This window comes from Pocillopora verrucosa, chromosome 3 (genome assembly GCF_036669915.1).
Source record: "Pocillopora verrucosa isolate sample1 chromosome 3, ASM3666991v2, whole genome shotgun sequence".
Taxonomy (NCBI): Eukaryota; Metazoa; Cnidaria; class Anthozoa; order Scleractinia; family Pocilloporidae; genus Pocillopora; species Pocillopora verrucosa.
The window spans coordinates 6,129,919-6,154,523 of NC_089314.1; the positions used below are offsets into that span (position 1 = coordinate 6,129,919).

The window sequence follows — 24,605 nt, forward strand, 5'->3', positions numbered from 1 at the left end:
TCTGGCACCGAAAAGATCCACTACAGCGACTTCAGTTGAATTCCCAGATAATGTAAATTTATCTGTTTCGATCGTGGTCTCTCATTTCAAATCACAAAACAGCTGCTCCTCCGCTCATCGCTCACCCCCCTCGAAAGTGAATGAACGTAGGTAATGTAATCAAACTTCCTTGTTAGATAAGTTTCGATTGTGTCCGACTAATTTGTGAACTCCCGCATCATCCCTTGAGGGATTGCTATTTCCTTGATGTCCCACGTAGGTTCCCTGTCGCCTTGGAAGTGTCATGGTGTTTAAGAAGTATCTTTAAAAACAGCTGGCAACATATGAACTATAATTTATTAACAATTTATGGTTAGTAAGATGAAAGAAGATAACATGAATTCTAAGAAAAATTGCCAATAAAGTTTTATAGGACTGACGCTTTTTAACTTTTTTCAAGACTGGAAATTGGACACAAACTGGCAATAGATTAAGCGAGAGCTGATGCATAACACAGACGTGATAGGACGTAGGTGAATATTCGATAGATAATTTACTTGAATTAACTTCCCTTCTGTTGCGTGACTATGTCTGTTCAAATTTCAATACCCGATGCACGATCGTTTATTCTCTCCTAGGAATTCATTCTAGAGAGCGATTGTGCGTTATTCTAATAAGCAGTAAATCATTGTTGCGACAATTTTTAAGAAAACGAAGAAGATAAAGTCGGATTTTAAAATTTTAACCGACGAAACAAAGGAATAACAAAGGAATAATTTATCCAACATTCGTAGTAAACCTCGGAAATATCCCATTAGATACAAGACGAAAAAATGATTGTGGTTGAGTCTCTGTGGTTGTTGAGTGTCTGCCCGCATATAGCGGCGCTTGGCCAAGATTTATCTTTCTATTCTTGGCTTTCGATCGATCATTGTGCTCTGGGAAACCAACTTAATACTTAGTCTAATTAATGCGCAATTCTCAGGGGGTTATCTGGAGGTGAAACAAAACCCTTCGTTAGCAAAGAGACGACGGGAGCCGGGACAAGTTCTTTGAAAACTAGCGTCCTCTGTTTTGCACATTGTCAATTTGTGAGAAACCACAGAAACAATTACAAACTGCACCCAGTCATTAAGGATGCGAAAAAATAGTTTACAATATTGGTGAACCTTTCCCAGACGCCCTCATTGACCTGGCAAACTAACATCCTTTGGAGTTTGGGCAATGACCCAGTTATCCTCGTGACGCTCTCGCATAAATTCATTTTGACTGCTCAGCCTGCTTCCTTTTGTGTTACAAACACTTGGCTTGGTAGACATTGACGATGATGAGATCTGTTCAATATAATAGATCGCCAGTGCCCTCTCTGCTTCTAAGCTCTGTCTAGACAGCATTGGCTTATAGAGGTTTACGGGTTGAAAGCATAAAGTTGTAATGAATCATGTTTCTTGTCCTTCTATAAAAGAAGGCAAGCAAGATGTAAATCATTGCAGAAGTTTACTTATTCGTATGTTTTATTTATTTGTTTTTTCCCTTCTACAACACTAAATGCTGGTTTAAACTTTCTTCAGACAGAAGCAAAGTTTTCAAATGCTGCAGGAGACTAAATCCTTTCGAGTCCTCATATATTCGGAGCTCTCTACTTCACCTCGAGACGATAAGTCCATCAAGTGATCAGAGCAGTTACACAATTCCTCTTCTCTCGTTACAGCTTGATTTGAGAGACAGCGACAAGTACCCTTGCTTCCACCCGCTGAGGTCATGATCAGATAGGAATGTCCGATACACAATTTACAAAGGGGCGTAGTTTTTTGAACGGCAGATTTCGACTTCAAGGAAACCGGCAATTCTTCACAAATTCTTGTCATGATCTCTTTTCTACATGTTGTGAACTAAGAAGGGTTTATTCTGTTATTGAAACAGTTCAAAAGGCTAGATCCAGTAACATATGGAGCTAAACGGCGTGTGCGTGCTTGAGATAAGGAAAAAGTATGAAGATCTTTACGGACTTATCTTCCCTTCTATCGACAGCTCTTGCAGCATAATGGCTTATCCGGGCTTATCTATTCCAAACAAGCAACGTTCTCCTTTAAACTATCATTTTCAATCGTAAATAGAGATTTAAAAAAGGTTCAGAATTTGAGCAAGAACAACACTCTATCTAAAGTAAAGCATAACATATGTATTTGAAGGATATAGTGATGGCGGAAACGTTATCCACCTTTTAAAAAGTACAAAACAACCAGACTTATCAGTTTTGAATATAAGAATGGCCAGCCTTCATCTCAATCGGCCAACGTAACTAACATACCCTAACTACAGCCATGACACTATTACTCATACTGCTAAATGCTTTATCCGGTCTTTTTATCTACTCCAAACAAACAACAGTTTTACAACTACGCCCTTTTTCATTAGGTAACAAGAATCCTTTATTGTAAGACGAAATTAAGGACAATTGGTATCTGTTATACATCACTATATTGAGTATACTTGACCATAAAATCAACTACAACTGATTCCTCCTAAGACAAACCTTATCTGTGTCTTAGGAAAGATATCATAAAGCTAGCATACACGTCAAAACAAAACAACTAGATTTATCTCAAGAAAAAGAATGGCGGCTTTTTTCTAACCTTTGCCTTAACTAACTTATCCAAACTATCTACGTGAACGTCACAACCTACTACCTTTGCATGTCATGATGCGTGACGTAAATGTCATGGTCTTAATCGCAGCCAGAAAAACTCTACAAATTTTTCACATTCCGTCATCGTTTGCATCAACAAAACAATTGTTCAAGCTCTAGATTTTCAAATGCAAAACAAAACCTTCGTTGAATCTAGCTATTTTCGCCTACAAATAAACCAGTTGAATCTCAAAAGACTGGACTAATTGTTAAGTAGCACTCAAATACAAAACAATCGCTACTCACTTAGCCGAGTGGTTGTGGTCTACGATATCCTTTTTCACTAACGTTACTTGGTTAAATTGTTATAAAAATTGAGACTTGTAAAAAATCAGATGTATATACGATCTAAGAAATCCTAGCTTTCAAGAATGTTATGTATAAACATGGGGATCGTTCGACCGCCTATTCAGTCAAGAACAACTGGTTGACGCTGTCGATGTGCTAACATAAGGCTACTTCGATATATTAAGGAAAGTGTCCGATTAAGCGGAGATACTCCATTTGTAAAAATTTTCACGGTCCACCGCTGTCGCATCACAATACAGATAAGCGTGGTGCATTTCTTTCATGAGTAGCCGAACGGTGCTCGGCCTTTCTTCACCTGACGGGATCTTTGTACATTGCTGAGCCTGCCTCCTTTGGGTGCTGGGCTACGAGAGACCACCTTCACTTCTTCAAGAGACTGCAAAGTAATAATAATAAAAAAGAAAAGCATTAATGCCGAAAAAACAAAACTTCCAAATAGCTGTGATATCAAATAAAATTTTTCATAAAATTATGCTGAGGTATCTCCAACGCTACGCAACTTACTGGAAGAAGTATGAATTACAAAGCATGATCCATAATATCTTCTACTATATCTAGTTGCTTAAAAAAATCATTACATAAGGTAAGAGGGGCATATTTTGTAGCGCCTTTCTTTTAAAACAGACCGCGAAGTGATATAGAATAAAGAGGAGAGAGCCTTTATTTCGAAGGAATATAGCTACATTGCTTGGTAGGATTTAAAATGACGGCGTTCGAAGAAAACGTTTTTGCCACCTTCTTTCTAGTATAAAACACATCATCTTCCCAAAAATTCCTATACTTTTTAGCAAGATTGAAGCTAGCGAAGGGGTATGATCCAGAAACCATAGAATTGTTTTTGAGCACGTTTTCATTTTTTTAAAGACCATCCACGCCTGATGACATTTGGCTCAGAAGATTGCCGAAAAGAAAGGTTTTTTTAGAAGGCCCCTGCAAAAAATGTTCCTGTTTCCTCAGGTATTGAGTTCTTTTCACATAACCAGGCTAAGTCTCTAAGCAAAATCACGTCTGTTGTACAATGAAGGCAGTTGTAATCTTGGTTACAAAGTGACAAAAAGTAAAAAAAAACACAGGAATTATAGAAATCACTGTTACTCACTTTAAGACGGTCCTGGTAAAAGCAAAGGACTTGGTACGTTTGTCCGATGGTCAGACTCTCTGGAAACACAAGGTGAAGGACATTTTCTGGAGATTCAATGCCTAGCGATTTCCCCGACTTGTTTAAGTCCATAGGCCAAAGAGAAGACTCTCGCATACGCTCGGCTAGAACCTCTCCGGGCTCGGGTCTCATTTCTTCGGATGAAAGATAGCGGAAAATGAAGCGTCGGAGTGCTATGGTGATGGCACGTAGCGTAGAACGATCCGCCTCACTCTTACCAGAGAAAAAGGCTGCTTTGGCCAAATCATCTGTAATCTCTTTGGGTATAGTAGCACGATAAGTATCATGCACGCGCTTGGCAGCGGATTCAGCCAGTGTGTCTTCAAGAAACTCGTAAAGGGCGACCACGTGCATAAGTTGGATTGCACTATGGGGCTGTGGGAGTAACTGCTTAGGAAATGGTCTCGACCCGCCCAGCCACTTGTCTGTAAATTCTGTTAAAGGTTCCTCAGGTTTTCCATGTTGATGTCTCTTTAACAGGCATAGGACGATTTCCATATGTTCTAACAATTCCTGGACGCTCTCAAGGCTGTGCTCGCTCTGGCGTACCAAACCACTCCGCAAAATTTCTGTCAATGGCTGTTGAGGAATAAGCTTTTGTAATTCATCCAGGATACCTCGGCATGTGTGAAAAAGCTCTCGAGAGAAGATAAACTCGCGCAATCCGTCGAAAGTCGAAAGGAAAGCTTTTCCTACAAGGAAGCGGGCTGCCATTTCTTTTTCAATCTTTGCAAGATCATAAAACACTTCTTTTCCATGGCCATACTCAGTGTTACGCTGAGAGTTCCTTAAAATGGCATCCGACCACTGGTATTGAATTATTTCTTTCTCACGAGCCTCTTGGACGTGGACCATTGGAATGGAACACTTTCCCTCGTCCCGCTCTAGAAAGATCAAAGCAGACGATTTCCCTGTAGCGCCAATACTAAGAACCTTCTGCATGAAGTCGTTCTGTATTTTCTGAAGTACTTCCATGGCAACACAAAGGAACACTCCTTGATCTCGTTTTTCAACAAGGCAGACAGAAATCGGCGAGCTTTCGCTAACGTATGGAACTTCTTTTTGCAGCTGTTCCTTGAGAAGGGGACGCATCTCCTCAAACGCAGCGGTAAAGTTCTCAAAAGCCTCTTTTAGTTGATCTCTTTCCGCTGGTGATTTGGCTTTTTCTCGAATAACGTCGCCAATCTTCTTGTTGATGTCCTTACGGCTGAGGCGTCTGCTCAAAAGTGAATCAACGATACGACTCCAGGAAACAAGGTGGACTAGGTTTCCCACGAGTGGTAGACGGTCATCAAAATCCAGAAACAAACCCAGCAACGGAAATTTGTCTCTCTCTTTATCCTCAGTTAACATGTAATATGATTTAAGGGCATTGAACGTTTTCGGCAATGTTACTCTAAGCAGACGGGGGATGTGTAGGTTTCTCTCATTCATTTCTGAAAACTGGGGGTTGTCAGTCTCTTCAATCTTCCTTTGAGTTGCTGATGAAGATGCGTCTACAGAACGTTTGAGCAACTTTCTTGGATGAAACTCGCGGAGTAAGGGCCCAATCGATGATGCAAACTTCTTTTCCCAAGACAACCTTTCGTCTGGCGAGCTACAGATATTTGCGGAAGTAAGAATGGAGGAACACTCTTCTAATGCACAATGTAGGAAACGGAGAACTTCTTCTTCTTTAGCATTTAAAATACTACACAGCACCTTTAAGTCGTTTGATATCTGTTGAAAACAAATCTCTGAAGGACTTCCTTCTTTCGGCTTAGTGTTCAAGAATTGACCGAGGGAGCTGTTATCAAACAATTCCAGTGCAAAGCCTCCGTAGAGCGCTGCGTGAACAAACAAGTGAAGGATACGGAATTCCGCAGGTTTAAGCTGCCGAACGCAGAGGGAGATGTCAGAATTTAAAAGTGAGACGTAACCCTTTGATGCCAACATCCCTTCTTGAGCGCTTGCCTCATTAGGTATGCCCTTTTTCTCACTTTCGTTAGGACAGCTTGCTTCCTTGCCATCACCGACCACCACATAGAAGGTGCCACAAGAACATGAAGAGGCTGTTTTCAATTGTCGTGTGACTTCGTAATTCCAATGTCTTTTGAACGGTTGCGAACCACCTTCCCCTGATGCTAAGACGAAAGAATTTACGGAAGCCATTGGGTCAACGAAGTATGACATCATGGCCGGTGTCCCCTTCTTTATACTTGTAAAACTTGAGGCAAGGATAATGCAGAGATGTAAAATCAATGTCGACCTATGCACATCTTCTGGCGATGACTCCGGCGAAACGCAAAGTCTCGGAGCACTAAAATCCTTTTTTCCGGTGATTCGTTGAAGAAGGTTTACATAAGGAGTTTCCACATTCTTCATCTTCTCTATGACAGACGCAATTGCCTTATCCTCACTATCTTTCAAGGCTCGTCTGGAGCGTACTAGAAAAAACGACTTGGCCAGGACAGTTGCCGCTTCAACCCTGATTTCCACTGACTGAGACATTGAGGCTATGACATCTTCAAATGGCTTCATATTTTTCTTTTCGAGAAGAGTTGCCAGTGCAGCTTGAACTTCTGAGTTTTCCGAGAATGATTGAAAAGGATCAAAACTAAGTTTAGTAACTAAGTTGTCATCTTGCCACTGTATCATTTTCAACGCTGGGAGTTTACAGCTTGTTTGACAAAGGGTATAAATCTGGTACATTGGGAGGTTCTTCTTCAGCTCCTTCAGAAAGTATACTTGCAGCTCCGATATCCTGGTATCACGCAATTGATCTGCCCCATTTAAGGTAAATGCGGCATTTAATTCATTCATTAACATGGAAAACTCTCCGTCTTCTACAAGGTGAGAACTGTTTTCCAGAATAAATGCGCAAAAGGATGTCAAGAACGCCTTCAGGTAAGCCACTGCACAGAGAAGATGAAACGCTCCCTGCTCGACGTCTTCGTCTTCTGTTGCGCTCGGTTCAACGTCTTCTGTAGGCTCCATCACAATTTGACAGGCCTTGCGAAAGTTCAAAAGCAATCGATCTTCGGAACCTGAAACCGTCGAGAAGTCTATGTCCGAGAATGCAACTTCATTTATGAGATCACAACAAACAACAGCAAAAGGCGAGTCAAGTTCGACGTCACCAGGAAGAGTTGATAAAGCATAACTAATTTCCTGGAGACCTGGGTTATCACCTATGGTTTCGGGGTGGTCTAAGAGCTTCTCAAAAACACCTGGGGACAACTCTTCTTCTACGAGGAATACTCGGTGAACCAGAGGTCCAGCCAGTTGAATTAGAGACTTTTGTCCACTACGACAAATTCTTGCCAGTATAGAACCAAGAACTGGAGTGTCTGGATTGGAATCGATACAGCGCCCATAGTAGAGCATCAGAAAGTCCTCCAACCTTTCTTGTTGAACACCTCGTTTTGCCAACTCGTCAACAACATTTACAATTCGATCAAAAACATCTTGGGAGTCGAGGTAACCTTCAGAGTTTCCCATTACTCCAAATGAACCTAGCATGTAAAGGGAATACGGTTCGAGAGATTCAGGTAAAACTAGTAAGGTCACAAAGTCGTAACAAACACGGAGAAAGTGGAAGGCAGGGCTTACAACTTGCAATCTGCTGACTGTAGAAAGAAAGAGACTCGTCGTCCGTTGCCAATTGTCAGGGCCTTCAAAGCTTTCTATCACATCGGAAGTTGGAAATAAGGCTGAACACAGTGTCTCTACCAAAATTTCATCAAAGCTTGTTTCATCAATAGCCCCATCATCTGAGATTTCTTCCTCTGTGTGTACGTTCTCTAGGTCACTCTCCTCCTCTGTGTGTTCGTTCTCAAGGTCACTCTCTTCCTCTAGGTCATTTACCGCTTTCTTGTCGTCTTCTACCCTGAATTCATGGTCTTCTTCACCAAGCTCCTCGTTCTTCTTAATGTTTACTGGGATTCCTTCCCCTGTGTCTTCGTTCTCTGAAACATTTTTTTGACCTGTTTTTTCTTCCGCTTCTTCCTCTTCCTCTCCTTCAGAGGTATGCTCCTGTTTTCCAACATGTTTATCGTCAATGGTAATACCCTTTTCAACACGGCCTGCTTCACAGAGAAAATCTTCATCCTCGACCCTGGTTAGAGCTTCCTCATTCTTACCATCACTGACTGACTTTGTCTCCACAGAATGTTGATGCTCAGCAACTTTAGCTGTTCTACTAGGTTCTTGAACCCGAATGATCTCGTCTATTTCCCCACTATTTTCGCCGTTGTCCGCCCTTTCACGACTGCATAATTCTTCGTAGTGATGTCCCTTTATTGAACCGTCTGCTGACGGTAAGTGTTCTTTTACTGCCTGTGTTTCATCTCCTTGTTCGTCCACGCTTTTGATTCCCACGTTTTCTACCAGCTCTTTTTGTTTTTCCATTCCCTTTCCCAGACTGCCTGATTGGCCACCTTTTACTTCTTGAAACTTGTCGTTTCCAAGTTCGAATTTCTCTTGTTCTCCTGACGTCTTCCCGTTGCTTCGTTCTAGCTGCAGAGACACAGTAGGATTTTCTAACAGAGTTAGTGCTAAGAATCCTTCGCCGGTGCCGTGCTCCGATTCAGCGTTTTGTTGTTCATTCTGCACGCTACAACTCACTTCTATCTCTTCTGTTTTTTCGCAATTACTTATACACTGGGCTTCATCAACTTCCTCGCACTGCAATTGAGCCTTGCTTTGAAACAGTATTTCCTCAAACACAGTAGACAGCTTGCAGAACAACTTTGTTAAGTCCACATGTTTGATTTTGGAGCACGTCGCGTAAACCTGAAGTGCTGCCGTGTACATGGTTTCGTTCAACCAAAAAAGAGAATGCAAGCGGGTGATGAGTCGAGCAGGGTCTCCATCAATTCTAAACTTAATATCGTTTGCCATCGCAGACTTCAAAAACTCAATCCTCTTCTCACGAGTAAATACGTCGGAAAAGTGAACGGTTTTCATGTCAATAAGATCTTCCACATAGTCCCCAATATTCTGTTGAAGGTATTCCAGCTCTACTACTTGTGGAATTTTCTCTTTTATCATGGCACTGAACCTGTGTAGCTGCGATTCTGCCGCGACGTCGTGCAATTCTCTGTTTTCATCCAGGTTTTCCTCATTCAAAAGGAGCTGCCTTTGATCTTCAGCAAACAAAGGTTGAATTCGGTCTACTTTATCACAAAATATTGCTGCAAGAGGAAATTTCAGGTGCAAGTGTCGCTCTGGAACAAAGTAAGACTCTGCTCCTTGGTGGTCAGGGATGTCTTCAATGTTGAGGATCTCTTGGTCCAAAATCAATTCCGACCAAACTTGAAGTTCTTCCTCGTCGGAAGGATCCTGTGTGTAGAGAAACTTTGGCCAAGCAGATTTCTCTTCTAAGAAGTAGATGATCTTTGCCAGTGGATGGCGTATGAGATGGCTGACATAATGCTGAATGGCTCCTACTAGATGTGAAGACCTAATTAAAGCTTGACGATCGCATGCAACTGAAAATTGCCAAGTTCGACCTTCTGGATGCTGGAAACTGTTGTCGAGTCTTTTATTTAACCACCGTTCCACGAGCTCTTTGAAACATTCCAAGATCTTCGCGTTGGAGGGCAATCTTAACAGCTGTTCTATCTTGAGAATTTCATCCACTGAAGGCTGGCGAATGGCTGGGTACTTTATTCGAGTGAAGCACCACAGAAATTCGTTTGACGCCACTTCAGTAAAAGAGAGCGACTTGGTATCCATAAGGTCAATGACACTTACGTCTAAACACTCAGTAATGGGCAACACAGGGGGTTCCAAGACATCTATTGTTACTTGCTTCCAACCACTTTGGAAACTAAACTGCCAGTGCTGACTTTCAACTCCATTTGCTTCACTTTCCCTCTGAACATGGATAATTATGCAAACATGTTTGATCTGACTTTGGGCTGTCTTCATTGATTCTTCTTCGTACTTCTGTCTCTGCTGCTCGATAATTGATTTGGCAAGGAGCATATGGGTGGCATCCAACTCTGGCTTGCACTGTAGTACCAACAGCGCATCACTGGATTTCCAAAATCTTTCCAACTGCTTTGTTAAGTGCTTTTCTGACTTAAAAGCGCTTAACTTTTCCGTTTGGCATCGTAGCAGCCCACTAAGACACTGCGCTACATTCACGTGGATGTTACTGTGGGTCATGATCAGCAGTTGAATACCACTGGTGGCATCATCATCCAGCTGTAAACCCTCCAATGAGTGTTTCAAATACTCTTTCAATCCATTGTGTAATGGCATCTCAAAATAGGTCTTGTACAGGGCCTGGACTTCTTCAAAATTCTTTTCGGCCAGGGAAGATTCTAAACTCCTCAAGACACCATCAGGAGATGCTACTAACATGAGATCCGCCTTGCATTTTTCCAAAATTTCGTCTATGCCAAGTTCTTCTTCTTGACTGTTTTTGAGGACAAGTGAAGGCAGGGTATCACTACAGAATCCAACAAACATATCTTCTTCGTGAAATTGGGATTCAAATTCAGGAATTGTGGATATACTTCTCACCCATTCATTCAAACTGCTAATAATACTTCTCCGCTTTCCGTCAAGGACGTCCGTGAAGCGGAGCAACTGCTTCTCGAAACGGTTCAGAAACGGAGGATCTGTGAAGTCAACCCTTCGTTGATCAATCAACACTATGCATCGAAATCCATCATGGACCTGACACATAGGATTGCTAAAGGCACCAAGTGCGACCCGACAGTTTCTCTTCCCTCCAACAACGGTATAATTCTGGTTCAGCATATCATACAGACTGCCATAGATGTTTTCAAGATCTCGGAGAATGAGAACGCAATCCCTCTCCATGCACAAAATAATGCGGCTCAGCATTCGATAATTGTATTCTTCAGAAAGATCTTCTTCGAATCGACTTCCAAAGATGGTGATTTTCTCTTTGTCAAGACTTTGCAGAGTCTGATCAAGGATGCCAATAGCAGCATCTCCATTCGTTATTATCATTAAATGACGTGCCAGTTTGTCGTGCAGATTGTCACGGATGAGTTGAGTAACTTTAAAATGATGAGTATTCTCTACTAAATCCAGGGAGTGGAGTCTTTTCTGAAACAACGTTTGAAAGTTGTTTACGTCACTGGGCACGCCACCAAAATTCCTCTGTAATGCATGTTGGATCCCCTGTGTTTTCTCTTCGATGAGCGGGTGGTGAGAGGGATTGTGATTCCTGTTTGAGCTGAGGCATTTGATAAGGCTGTAATAGTCTCGAAGTCCATGAAAGTTTGCATATTTTTGAGATCCTTGATATTCATGATATGCTTCGGCAAGGCAAAGAAGCTGTTTGTCATCTGGGTAGGTGTCTCTGCGATAGGGGTGTCCTGAACGAGTGCGAGGCACTCCAAATGCAGTTCTCTCACTACCTGCCTCTCTCAAAGATTTTCCAGTGTCAAACAAATCGTCCACATCTGGTTCAGGCCTGGACAGATGAATTGCACGGTTCATCTTAGCTGCATCTAAGGCCCAGTTCGAGATGCCAACTACAGCAACATCAGGAAATGCACCATCGCCTGGTTCCAGTAGACTGTGCAATACTTTCAAAGGGTTGTACTGTGATACCTCAGCCAGACCAATCTCATCAAGAAGAACAACTGGAAGAATATCTCCACTTTTGTTGTGCTCCTTGTACTTTCGCGCTTTCTCAAACACCTTGAGTATTCCATCTGATGTTGAGGACTCTGAGCCTTGGTGAGAAACCACATAGAGTTGTGGAAATTTCTTAAGAAAAGGATCTTTGGTATCTTTTCCTCTTAAGTTGCTGCGGATAATTTGCATAGACAAAGATTTGCTACATCCTGGCTTTCCAACGACGAAAACCGGAATTCGGTTCAGGATACAAACAAGCATAACGAACACATTCTCGCGAAGAGCACCATTCTTAGCGGTTCCCTCTGGCAATTCCATTCTTTCAAGGTAATCTTCTTGCTCTGCTCTAACAATGGCCTCAAAGCTCTGCTCTTTAAATAAATGTTTTTTGTGTTTTCTAAAGCACTCGGCAACGCGTTGTTGGTATCCCTTTCTTGCTTCCGCAGTAGGAAGACGTGATTGATAACAGTGAGCTAAGGCGAGGACAAAGGATCTTTCTAGATTAGGGAACCGACGAGCAATCACGTGACAAGCACAATCACCCTTAAATTTTGTTAGGGGTAAATCATTACGCTCTTTCAATGTCTCTCCAAACCACTTCACAAGGACAATGCAGCGATGAGCGTCTCGTAGGCTCACACAGTAAGGGCTCCCGTCAACTTCTCGGATGTACTGTTGAGAAGTACAGAGCAGATCAGCTAACAAGTTGTCAGTTTTTCCGGTGATTCCTTTTACCATTCGACCAATGTATGCATGTTCATCGTCCTTACCTAGTGATCCATAGTCCCAGACAAAGTCGATCATTGTTTCAGGTAAAGGGTGAACCCGATACACCAGTTTTGAAAATTGGTCTGTCTCTATCTTCTCACTTAGACCTGCTGTCGTAATTTTCCCAGGCGGACGAAGACGGTACGGGTTGCAGGCAGCGATGAATACCAAGTTAGATGTGATTGGTTTGCCTTTAATGCTACGGTGACAAATCACCTCGTTGATTGTGCCCAGATATTCACAAGTGTTAATTTCGTCAAGGAACACCCAAACTTCTTTGCCAGTTTTCGCTTCCGTCTCCCTTTGGTCGATGAAGTCGATCACCTCTTCCTCGGCCACACCTGCATGAAAATTGAAAACGTGAAATGGGACACCACACGTTCTGGCTAGGTATCTTACAAGGCTAGTCTTGCCACAACCTGTTTCTCCCATGACAATGACTGGTATACGTGCCTTAATACGTTGAATAATTAGCACCATCTTCAGGATATTGTCCGGCGTAAGGGCATAATCAAGTTTCTGTAAGCTGTCATCATTTTGTCTTGGTTTTGTTCGAACGATTAGATCAAGTCTTTCCTGAAGTTCTCTGTGATTCAGCTTGGCAAAGTCCTTTATATCTTCACCTTTCTTCGCCTGCACTTTCAACAATTTCTGCACATTGGAAGGCACTTGTGACAAGTCACGGTACAAAGCAGAAATAGTAAAAGCCTCCAGTCTGTGAAACGCAATCACAAGGTGATTATTGTCAGTCCACTGAATCATTCCTTCAACCCTTTCGACCATTCTTTCTGCATCATTCCTTGAGGACGAATGGAGCTTTTTCAAGACTTCGGATGCTTGCTCTTTTGAAATGGCTTCTGACTGAACATTCTTACAGGTTACAACAGACCGTGATGCAAACTCTCTTGACACCTCCAAGAGGGCTTTGAATAAGCAGTTTCGAACATCATGTTGCAGGCCTAGGGCGGCCTGTAAATTGTGAGTTTTGAAGAAAGGACTTTCTGAAAACTGTAAGAGCTGATCTGCAAAAACCTTGAGGAAGCTCTCTACTATGTTGTACGACAAATCCCCGGTTGACGAGAAATGCTTTGATAGAAGCTGTTTACATCGGTCTGATGACAATGGCTTCAGATCGACAAGATTTAGATCTTTGGTTTCCAACGAACCAGACTCGTAGGCATGAAGATACTGGCAGACAACTTGAACGGGACTCAATGGCTCCTGGCTCACAACAAGGTCTCCATACCCAACCAAGTTTTTGTGTAAAGGAGAAAAGCACTTTGTAATTGGAAGCGAATCTTGAAGCCAGTGCCTTAGTGTGTTCGCAATTTCGATGTACACATGCTTGGTCGGGAGATGGAAAAGTTCCGTTCCACAGGACATCATACCCACAACAACGAGTTCGAACATCATAGTGTCCAGAACTAACGGGTCATCCACTTCGCCAACATCAAAATGAATGCATTCGTGAGAAGAAACGCTCAAACCAGACAACCTTTTCAAAAGGTTTTTTCGTGACAAAGGCCCGCTGATTGGCACCGTCAAAGCTTTCTTCTTATATGATGCTGCATGCTCGTGGATAGCCTCTGTCTTTCCCACACCAGGAAGATCCGAAGTGACCATGAAAACGTTGGGAAAAACTTTCTTGAAAGTATCCCGTAGCTTTGGTTCTGACATTCCAAGAATGTTGTGGGCAGCTGTAGAGAACTGATCAGCAATGTGGTGATGAATACCTCCACAACAAACTAGCGCTAACAGGTAGGAACCGTCAACCTTCTTTTGGTATGTTCTTATGGCTGTAACAAGTTCAAACTGCATGTCATTTGAAAGGTTTTCAACGTTCGCAAGGCAGTGTAACTTGGCCGAAGTGGAATGCGTATATGCTTCAAACGAACGTTTCAGAAGTCGCTCAACCTCTTCCCAACTGGTCTCTGAATGACAGAAGAGGACTTGACTAGGCTGAGGAAAAGACCCTGTTGTGCTCTCGAACAGTGACATAACCACATTAGCCGTCTGCTTACTGCCAAGTTCAAGAACAGCAACAAACAATTCCCCTGGCTTGACAGCTCTTTGCAAGTCATGTTGTAGTATCTTTTTCAACGGCGCACCTTGGCGTGGAATAAAGATGCTATCTAAAACCTCTCCAATGGCCTGGAGGTCGATCTCAAGCCCAGAGTCTCCTTTGGGTGCGTTGTAATGGCAACGGAAATCATCAAGCTCTTTAGGTTGTATACTTGGATCCACAAAACGCAACAGGCTGTGAACAGATGACGTCAGCGCAAGTCGGCCCTGTGTATTCGTTGAAGGCTTTGAAAAAAACTTGTGTAACAGCCACAGCTGATCAGGGTGGAAAAAATTGAGGAAATAGTACTGTTCTTGTAAACGTTTTAACAACGTTTCCCAATCCTGCAAAGTAGACTGTAGGCTAAGAGCCTGAGACTCAATCTCGTGAGAGGACGTAAGCTTCTGCCAAAAGCTTATATACTTTGGATGACCAGATTCTCGCAGCAATGTGACAACGTTGACAATGTCAGTAATCATTTCCACTTGCGTTATAAATGTTGGCAAGGTCTGGTTGACAGACTGAACTGAAGCACTGGAGTCATTTAAATTCTCCACCTGTTCTTGCTTCTTATCCGTATTCAAAATTAGGAGAGCTCGGCTTCTCAGGTCGTGAAGTTCTGTCATATTATAGGTCGTGTCTTTTGGTGCACTTTCATTACGACGATAACTAAGTTGGACATCGCTTGAGCCATCAGGGTTAGTCTTAATTACGTAACATCCTTTCTGTACGGCATTGTTGATTATTTCCTTTGTCATCTCCCCACGGTTGGCAACATTCATGTACAAGCCTCTTAGGCTATGAACATTACAGCCACACTCACTGATTTTAGCTGCCATTTCTGATTTCTTTTCAAGCTTTCGGTAACACTCTTTGAGACTAACCAGGAACATCATGGGATCTTTTGGGGTTTCTCGTATTATGTTGCGCAGAAATCCATGAACATCAATTAAATCCGAAACGATAGCTTCCGAGACAAACTGATCAGAATGTTCCTCTACAGCATCAATTAGTATACGAATGTCTTCATTCGCAGTTTCTTTCATAAACGAGATCAGTTCACTGGACTCTTGAAGTGTCTCCATGATGGTTTTCAAAGTATCGTCTAGCTCAGAGTTTACCCTTGCCACGCTCTTCTTTTCAACAATCTCCGACACACGTGTCAGCGTGAGGTCACTGATGGGGCCGGAAGAAACCTGCCTGAAGTCCTGTAGATCCTTGCTGACAGCTTCATCTTCAGAATCTTCGAATCCAAGAGCTGCGTAAATCGACATCAGCTGTTCTACTTTTGCACAGACGAGAGGGAAAGATAAATAATTTTTCAACATTTCGTTTTTCCTTTTAGGAACTAGAGTACCACAGAAGGAACTGATTGCAAATAGCTCTCTGTTTAGAGCCTCCTCGGTATCAATACCAGACAAGAGCATGTGCACTTCTAAACTCTTTGGATCCTTGTTGCTGTCGGTAAAACTGGTACATGCCTCTCTAAATTGGCGCAAGCCATCGTTTTCGAGGATATGCAGCACCTCAGCAGCTTGGTATTCTGGAAGGTCATCTGAAGAATCGGCTTCTTTACCCAATGCTCTTTGAGAAGATGCCAGGTTTTCTTTCAAGCACAAATGTGCCACGTTGGTAAAGATGATACTTTCTCGAACCTTTGTGGCCGTCTCTGAAGATCCAATCAACTTATCCAGTGTGCCCCAGAAGCTAAAATCAAGGGCATCTTTAAGAGTAGCATCATCTCTTACTTTCTTCCTGTTGTTGACCTCCTTGATTATGGTTTCTACATCAGAAATCACGACACATCCTTCACATACATTCTGGAGAAAACGGATTGTCTGCTCTACTTTGGCGAAGCGTTCAAAGAAGCTTTTAGCCCTCTTACACCCCAACGACAGAAGCGCTTTCCACTCCTCTCTCTTATTTTGATCAACTGTTGTTGACTCTTGGCAAGAACCCAGGACACAATACGCAGCAAGAAGACTTATCTCATCGTCATTCAGGGTTATCAAAAACTTCACACGCAGGCTTTGTCTCTGCTGCTCATCTCTTAAGCACCACAAAGCATTCAGGGCTGCCGACACAGTAGGCTGTCGCAGAAGTATACTTTTAGGGTGAACTGCACTCAGTAATGGTAACCACAGTTCACTGCTGGAAATCATCGCCTTTAACACTTTTTCCACATCAACTTTTTTCCCTTCCTCGCCTTGTATTTGGATGAGTTCCACAGCAGAAACCAAAAGCTCCTCCCGGGCCCTGAAAACGAATTTACAACGAGCTTCAATGGACAGAAAATTAACCCAGGAACAGCTGCATCTAGATTCATAACTAAATTAAATTGTAACTCTACGTATATGTGTGAAAAAAAAGTCAAAGAGGTTTTTTTCATCTATTTAGGATGCACTTGAAGTCAGCAAGCTGGTTTTTTAGCTGAGAACATTTTGGCAAGATATGATGTGGATGACAAATACCCTGGAATGCAAATATTCAAAACACTTTTTCAACATCATTTCACGAATCACACTCCTCTCAGACCCACCTATCTAGCTTCTCCTTCTGAAGTCTCTCCTTTCTCTCCTTAGAGTGATCATAGCCGAGAAGACGAATCATATTCTTGTATTTTGAACGACGGTCACCGGCTCCACTTTCCCTTTTAATCGCCTCTCTGAACAGATGTACGAGACGCGTAAAAATTGTATGGGGTCGATTCTGTGCATCTGCAACAGCATTCATGATGGACTGGAAACTTCTCTTTATAACCATTTTTTCTACTTGCTCTTGCAAAGCGAGGCAGAGATTATCGTCGTCCTTCACCGCTTCTGTTTCACACAACATTTCGCAGGCTTCCACAACAGCAAGGATTTGGTCGCTGGGTCTCTTACTAGCATACTGAGCTCTTACCCAGTTCCAAGATATTTTCAATTTGTCTGCATGGGAGAATCCCTTAACCCAGCAGGTGTGCAATTCCTTGGACTCCAAGAGAGTAAGAATCATGGACACCACCTTTTCAGACTTGTGTAATGAGATACTCATAACAAGATGACAAAATGTATCCGCTGACTGCAACCTTGGATCGAGAACAATACTCCTCAAACTGTCCAGTCTCTCATGTATAGAGGTAGTTTCCGACGGGACCTGCTCAACCAACACTTTGCAAAACGGACTAGCTAGTTTCTCTTTCAATTTCTCTGGTACGTCACTCCAAAAACATGGCTGGAGAAGATCGGGCTTCTTTGTACGCTTTCGTGAAGTAAACTTCCCATACGCGTTTGTAAATTCTTCCTCCAAAACGTTCAACAGGTCAGAACTGGTGAATGAAATGACACTATAGAGATTCCAAAGGCATTCTATACTTGGAGAGTGGTTTATCATAAAACAGCAAAATCCTCTACGGCTGTCCGAGTCTTTCACTCTAGTTACAGATGCTATTACACTTAACACTTGTTGATCGAATTGATTATTGGTGAGGAGCGTTGAGGAAAGTTTGTCAGCCACTTGCATTACATAGTTCACATCAAGAAGATTACAGAAAAATTTGATAAAGGCTAAGCATCCAATCGAAGATCCAGCGTTAAAGAGACATTCAGCTACAGCCTTGATGGAGAGTGTGCTGCTCTTAGGCAATGCCTCGTTAGGGTAACGCTCAAGGAATGAAAGAAGTTTGTCAGCTATCTTCTGTCCCAGCAAATTACACACCATACGAGCTGGGGTCCGCGTGCGAGTTACTAATTGGCCAAGAAGAGCAGATAGGTACACACCCTGATCGTCTGTAGGACCACTTTTGATGCTTTCCTCGACCCAATGAATGACAGTTTTGATATCTGCATCCAAATAATTCGGGTGGCCAAAGCCAGTATGTTCACACTCGATCAGCATTTCCTTTAAATTTCCACCCCTTCCTAGCAGGTCATACAGTAGCTTGACAAAGAACAGTTGCCCAGAGAAAATGGTTTTCCTCCAACTTTCGTCTCCTGGTTTATGAAAAATGTCATATTGATCCTTGCCCTTATTGAGCTTGCGGTAAAGTTTCTCATGTAACGTTTTGAGGTCCTTTCCACTCCAAAACCTCTTTATGAGGGATTCAACCAATCCTTCTTTCCATTTGACCACATACCGATAGCGAAATGTTTCGAGCTGATGAGCTGGGACAAATAGCTCGGGGGATTTCCAGTGCTTTTCATTAGGATCGAAAGTTAGGCTCATCGTAATACAGCCATTAAGCATTGGCTTCTGTGTTTCAATCTTTACTGACTCAACTTTTTCCTCCAAATAAAGGTGAAAAACATACCTGAGATACTAAAAGAAAAGAGGAAAAAGGAATAATTACATCATCATACTAACTTTGACCCAAATACTTATCTTTGATAAATTAGCTTGATACAGTCATGTACATAGAGAGGTTAGTCTTGAAATAATCTGAAGCTGGTGCAGTCGTTTATTACAACATTTTGCCATCAACCAGTTTGGAAAGGGGGTTTGTTTAAAATTATCAAAATAAACGTGCGTCGAATGGTTTTTTTTTTCTACTTTTGCGCATGTTTAAAACCCTAAAGTAAAGGGGCAATTAAATGACAGTTAATTTAAGACGAGTTTGTCTTCAATTGAACTTTGAGGGACACAGTAACCACAGCAAACCAGGACCGTGTATCATTATCATTTAAATCACGCTATTTTTGACTGTTAGTTGTCTGTTACTTGCAAGTGATATGTCATAAGGAGCCATGCCAAAATTGATTTCCTTCGCGGTTAAAATGCTACATTTCTGTGGAGAACTCCGTTGATTTTATTAATCCTTTGAAATTGCTCCAAATCACAATATTGCATATCTGACGTCTCTTCGTAAATATGAGGAAAATGGAAAGACACTTGAGCTTATGATATAAAAGGAAGGCATTTTGGTACCTGTTCTCTATTTTCCAATGGTTTCATGGGGCTAACGCTTTCTTCTTCTTCCTCCTTTTCATCTTCTTCCTCTTGGCCTTCTTTGACACCAGAGGGAGGTCTGTTATCCTAAAAGGTATACCAGAAGAAAAATGTTGCAAACACTATTCCTACATAGCTTTACGCTATTTCAATTTCTATGAAGTATGTTCATTTAGACCAGATCTTCACTGGGTACGAAAGCAAAGTTAGTGTGAGGCGGTAGAAAGAGCCACCTTAATTCAGCAATTCAACTTCAATTCAACATCGGGAGTACATTGTGTAACGAGGAGTGTTCAGAATTATTCAAATAAATGCAACTAAGGTCCAACATCTCCACCTTCTCCATTAATTTGCGACCTGCCGGACCAGTATTAGAGAGATCATTTCAACGAAACGGGAACCTAAAGTGGAACGCATCACTTTAAGGTTCGATAGAAGCTTAAAAAAAGTGGATTTAACTAGTCTCTCGAATTCCTTCACACTTAACACAAACTAATACAGCAACGACAAACAAGACTTGACATAGGCAAGTAAGCAGCTGAGGAGGTGCATCATCTCAGGAAAAGTCTCGAATCACATGGTATACCATGGTAACATTCGACTGCTTGTAAGAAAGAAATATTGAGCAGCACTGTAGTCCAAGAGCTGCTGGATAAAATTCGGAAGCTCTCCGACCTTGAAATAAAAGGTTGCTTTATTAGAACTAGGGCAGTCTTTAACGAAATCAAATCAGGGCAGTGAAGGATAATTTTTTAATGTGTTAACGTTGAAGAGCTGCAAGAAATGTCTGATGTAGATCATATTATGATGTAGGATTTGAGGAGGGCTCTCAAGAGCAGTGGGTGTGGAAAAGCACCAGGATAAGACAGTGCACTATCACATCTGTTGGAGTGTGGTGGTCCTATTCTGGAAGCTGTGCTCCTGAAGCCAAACAATGTACTCATAAGACATATTTGCCTCTTTGGGAAGTTTTGGCAAAAATGAAACGGAACCAGTTTAAGGTCAGGAAACCTTTTTCTAGAAAGTTTATTAAGCCTTATTGCTTCTCTGCTGTACTTGAAAAAATGCCAATTTAAAGGCGTGCACATTAAGTTTTGTTGGGAAATTATCCAACTGCGCTGGGAAAACAATTAAAACTGCATCCTAAACAATCCTCAATTAAGCTGAGCCCTTTACTGAAACATTTATTTCTGTGAACAGCATCACGAAGGCAGAAATCAAACAGTGGAAGGGCATTTATCTAATTAAACCCACCATCTTACAAAGAGAGCCAGAGGTTCACTGATTGTGTAAAACCTTGGTTTGGGTTAGACCTCCTGTAAATTAAACCAACCCTAGAAGTTTGACCTAGTTAATAATTTAAGTCAGTTTCTCTACTCTAACTTGTTTGAAGCCAAAGGATAAAATGCTATCACAAATTAGAACATCCTTTGGAGAAATCTGAAGATTGGAAGTTCATTCCTCAAGGAAAAGAGGAAACAGAAAGAACTTTCTATTGAGACCCTCGATGCCAGCCAAAGAGAAAGAATCTTCAGGTTTCGGTTGGAATGTCTAAGAAAAGAGGGTGACATCCTAAGGATGTCTACTCAGGAAGTCAAAAGCTTATCCCAGCAAGGTCATTATCATTAAAATTTTTCCAACTAAATGCCTTCAAAAATAATTTTTCTTGTCAGTAAGGCAGTGTTCCATCTGATTGGTTTTAATTATTTTATAGGTTAAAATCTTGAAATGTGTTGAGAGTAGCACCTTGTTATGCTTATCATGCATACTGATTATAAATGAGATATGGTGTAATCGTGTACAATGTTCTAGTCTATGGTAAATGTATACAAAAGTGGAGCTTGTCTCAAGCCATGTTGTTGCTTGGTTCACTATTTACAAGAGACTTAGCTTGAGTGTATACATTTATTTTAGCAGGTTTTTCTGGTATAATTGCCCTTGTTCATTATACTCATTCATCATACAATGTATAACCTGTCTGGCCCTAATCAATGCAATCCTATGGTAGAAAATAATGAAAGCTGATGTCTGTAGGGCCAGATGCTGATGTGAGCTTGTAAAGAAAAAGCTGTGGGCCCTGCACTCCTGTGGCTTGGTTTTAATAAACAAACATTGCAAATAGAAATGAGAAAATAAGTCACATTTTTTTTGACAAATTGTTAGTTTCCTGCTGACTTGAAAAATAAAGGAAAAGTTTAATTATAGAAAAAAGTTTTTTCAGTCGTTCCATGTGCACCTGTCTATCAGTCATGCTATTAAAGTTGAAACAAAATTTTTGAAATTTTCCATGCTTAGTGGTCAAATGACAAAATTCTTATTGGCTGAATTTGGTCAGGTCAGGCAGAAAATATCTGGTTCTTGGCCATGAAATCCAGACCTCACTGTGCTCAGTCAGCACATCATGACCTCAAGCCAAATGTTTTCTGGCCAAGAAACTTGGGTTTTGAATTACAACTCAGCATGATTAGCATTTTTAATTCCATCATCCAGCAAGCAATAAAAAAATTAAAAAGAGATATACAGTGGAAATTGTGAATATGACTACAATGGCTTATGAAACTTAACTCATTATGGGCAAACCCTGTATCAAAATAATGGGCCAGCCTAACTATAAATTTTCTATAAGAGAACTGCCAAAGCCTCCTAAAGCAAGGTTAAATTTGAATCCAAAGGTGAGGTTTTAGTCCCAAATATACAACATGATTCAGTTTTGGAATAAAAATAATTACAATAATGATTATAATTTTTACCAATAAAACTATGACAAAAAAACATACATTCATTGGAGGATTCCTCTCTTCTGAAGACAGACTTGTATTTCTGAAATGCTCACTTGTCCTGTAACTCCCTGGACATCCAGCAATATAGTCTTCGGTCGCTTTATCTGCATACTTTTTCCAGTCTGTTTTCTGGTGTTCTTTGTGACTGAAGCTGTCTGAAGTACCACCATAATCACCACCTCTCAGGGGGCCATCAAATCCAGCATTTGTGTTACCGTTATCATCTCCATGGCAAAATCCTGGCTGCTTGCCTTCTCTAGACATTCCTGAAGTTGAAATATAAGCACATTCATATGATGAGCATCATCTGTTTCCATTGAAGACCATTATGGAGGGCAGTTTTCAACAGACTAAATACATTATAAAATCAAGGAAATTATACTTTATCATTGTTTCAAAACGGCCAGAAAATGCAGCCATTTGCTTTAATTGATCTGTGCAAATTCCTCCCTCATTTGTCCAGCATGTGCAAGAAAAAGCATTTGATGTATGGCTGAGAGCTGTAGTTGGTAGTTTTTAATTTGAGACCTGAGGAAACACTTACAAACCTGTGAGAGGGGCAGTGTTGTGAAAATAATGGTTCATGCAACAGAATTTAATTCTTAAAAAAGTTTGGAAAAGCCAGTTTTAACTGGTGTGATGACTGCTGCAATAAAATGAGTTGCAGTGAACATTTCCTGAAAGCCAAAGCAAGTTGTCTCAGGGGACTTGTTGCATAATTAAGGGACAGCAAGTCCTCATTTAAACTTCTATATAAATATATATATATATATATATATATAATGCTAGCAGCAATGACTCATCCTAGTAGAGTGCTCAATTTGGACATGAAAGCAAAGCTTTGTATGCCAAAGAGCTATATCTAACTATCTAATTATATCTAACTATATATATATATATATATATATATACACATATAAATGTGGGGGTAGAGTCTACCTTGGCATAAAGTGCTCAATGCTGTGGTAGCAGAGCTAAGTATACATAAGTTAAAGAATTAAAGAGGACGCATCAATTTTCTGTGACTCTAAGTTTCGTGCCTAAGCACTCATCAGACAGAACACTTATGTCTGATGAGCACTTAATCACAGAACTCAGAGTCACAGAGAATCAATGTGTCCTCTTTAATTCTTTAACTTATGTATATATATATATATATATATATATATATTCAAACCAATGATTAGGAATAGATACTTGTAATCAGTGTAGAGCTCAATAAACTCATGGTACTGCATTCATTTTCCATAAAAGTGATGGTATGCAAAAGATAAGACACATACTATACAAAAAGATAAAATCATGCAAGTCATGAAATAAAACATTGAAACATGCGATAACAGGTAATAACATTCTTGAAAGTCATGTGTAGGTCACATGTAAAAATAAATACAATTAAAAAATGCGGCTCATCAGGTCAACTGTAGAATTAATAGACAGGGAAAGATACAAATAAGTTGAATCAAAATGCAGATAAAGATGACTGCAAACAAAATGATTATTAACATTCATACGCATTTAACCTCAAGCATAATCCATTTATAAAATGCCACAAACGATAACTGTTGATTTAAATAATTCAAAGAATTCAAGGCTTCCTGCTTTTCCTAGAAAGCCAAACTAGTTTAAACCAGTTGATATCGTGATGTTCATTCACCTTATTTCCCGGAAATTAAGCATCGTTGTTAGAATATACTTATAAGACTAATTATTTCAGCTGTCTTTAACCTAATTCCCATGATTGACCAACACAGAGTTTTTCCTTACAATATCAATACAATATTAAGCAAACGAGTGATGTGCAAAAAAGAAATGTGTCAATTAGGGGCATTATTAGCTAATTCAATACCAATCCTCCCAACTAAAATCATGAAAATTGTATAGCAGACATTAAACAGAATAACTAAAGAGATCTTGGAAGTGAAAGGGTTCACAACCAATAAAACTTTGGCTGATCTTCACTGGTAAAAGTGTAGGAGGCTAGTAAATTTCCACTCTATAGCACGGTGCGAGATTACTCAAGTTACCCAACCCATGGAAGTTCACAATCAAGAACGATCAAAGAGCTGTTCCAGGACTATTTAAATAGCAGAAACTCACCTTTTCCTAGCCGTTTTGAGTTTTAATTAATTCACTGTAGGTGTTGAGCAGTTCATTCTGATCGATTTTCTTGAACCTGCTAATATTAATGAACTTCCCTAACGCACGACAGCGTTAATGCAAATGCTGCTAGTTTCAGGGAATCGGAGTAATTAAAGCCGGTTAATTAGGTTTAACCATTTCTGAGAAACACACGTGGTTAATACCTTTTATGGTAAAGATGACTGAAAG

The 24,605-nt window shown here is 40.9% G+C and overlaps 1 protein-coding gene and 1 long non-coding RNA gene across 2 annotated transcripts; one reads left to right on the forward strand and one right to left on the reverse strand.

The window, feature by feature from the left end:
• The first annotated feature begins 8 nt into the window (after window positions 1-8).
• LOC131777324 (uncharacterized) lies at window positions 9-2,315 on the forward strand. Its single transcript, XR_010716938.1, has 2 exons — window positions 9-150; window positions 1,551-2,315. It is a non-coding gene; the product is annotated as an uncharacterized lncRNA (long non-coding RNA).
• On the reverse strand, window positions 2,147-24,495 carry LOC131777323 (uncharacterized). The gene is made up of 6 exons (XM_059093598.2): window positions 24,375-24,495; window positions 22,272-22,540; window positions 19,474-19,581; window positions 17,111-18,867; window positions 4,077-16,827; window positions 2,147-3,353 (listed from the first exon to the last, which is right to left on the reverse strand). The coding sequence occupies exons 2-6, from the start codon at window positions 22,536-22,538 to the stop codon at window positions 3,237-3,239; spliced, it is 15,000 nt and encodes a 4,999-aa protein (XP_058949581.2). The 5' UTR covers window positions 22,539-22,540; window positions 24,375-24,495; the 3' UTR covers window positions 2,147-3,236.
• Window positions 24,496-24,605: the final 110 nt, after the last annotated feature.

Excerpts from the sequence above, each read along its gene's own strand:
- LOC131777323 (XM_059093598.2), bottom strand. The coding sequence starts at position 22,538 with ATGTCTAGAGAAGGCAAGCAGCCAGGATTTTGCCATGGAGATGATAAC. Across the intron at positions 19,582-22,271 it reads AGAGGAATCCTCCAATGAAT|GATAACAGACCTCCCTCTGG; the intron begins GTATGTTTTTTT and ends TATACCTTTTAG. Across the intron at positions 18,868-19,473 it reads CATTGGAAAATAGAGAACAG|TATCTCAGGTATGTTTTTCA; the intron begins GTACCAAAATGC and ends CTTTTCTTTTAG.